Source organism: Acanthisitta chloris, unplaced genomic scaffold (genome assembly GCF_000695815.1).
Source record: "Acanthisitta chloris isolate BGI_N310 unplaced genomic scaffold, ASM69581v1 scaffold34260, whole genome shotgun sequence".
Lineage (NCBI taxonomy): Eukaryota > Metazoa > Chordata > Aves > Passeriformes > Acanthisittidae > Acanthisitta > Acanthisitta chloris.
The window spans coordinates 14,188-14,895 of record NW_008651676.1 but is presented as its reverse complement, the minus strand read 5'-3'; the positions used below and the strand labels follow the sequence as shown (position 1 = coordinate 14,895).

At 43.8% G+C, this 708-nt stretch overlaps 1 protein-coding gene across 1 annotated transcript in view; it reads right to left on the bottom strand.

The window, feature by feature from the left end:
* EEF2K (eukaryotic elongation factor-2 kinase) overlaps positions 1-708 on the bottom strand; it is a 20,894-nt gene that overhangs the window by 9,363 nt on the left and 10,823 nt on the right. Inside the window, exon 7 of the mRNA XM_009074314.1 lies at positions 89-221. Coding sequence (XP_009072562.1) covers positions 89-221 — 133 coding nt within the window. The remainder of the gene's footprint in view (positions 1-88; positions 222-708) is intronic.

Genomic DNA, 708 nt, shown 5'->3' with positions numbered 1-708 from the left:
CACTCAGCCCTGCAGTGGCTACTCAGCAGTGAGCTGGGAAGAGAAAAGCACCATCCATCATCATGTGAAACAGAGTAATTGATTTTACCTAGATTGCCATCTCCAAAATCTGTGCCATTCTCTGTATGGATCTGAGGGTCTGTGTAAAGATCTCCAACTCCCTGGATATCAACAATGATGAGCTGGTGTCCTGAGCGCTCAAAGGTGAAGTGACTAAAGGTCTGGAAAGAAAAACAGAAGATGTCTGAGAAAATTCTCCCTTGATCTACTGAAAGCAGCAGCACATTCACCTGTTGTACATGGGAAAAGATGTCTGATAACCTTATTAGTGAAATATAACTGGTATAAACATCATGATGAAAACAGAAAGAGACTGGAAGTATGTAGTAGATTGCCTCTCCAACCTGCCTCTCTCACAGATGGGCTAGAAGAGGCAGGGTGAAAAGCAGCAGTGGGCATAGGCAGGGGAGAGGAGATGACTTTACTCCTTCTTCCTGTACTAGAGATTTTTTCCACTACAGTCTTCATCTTCAGAAGTGGGGAGCTGCCTGGCAGAGGGAACAACAGCACTGCAGAATAACTTCTGTATAAAGTTCTGGCTGTGCCTGTGGAACTGCAAACTCTGTAACTCTGTGACATTGCTTCTTCCTGCCAACAAGCAAAGCTCTGCCACATTTTTAAAAAAGCTACATAAATAAATGTGAGCAT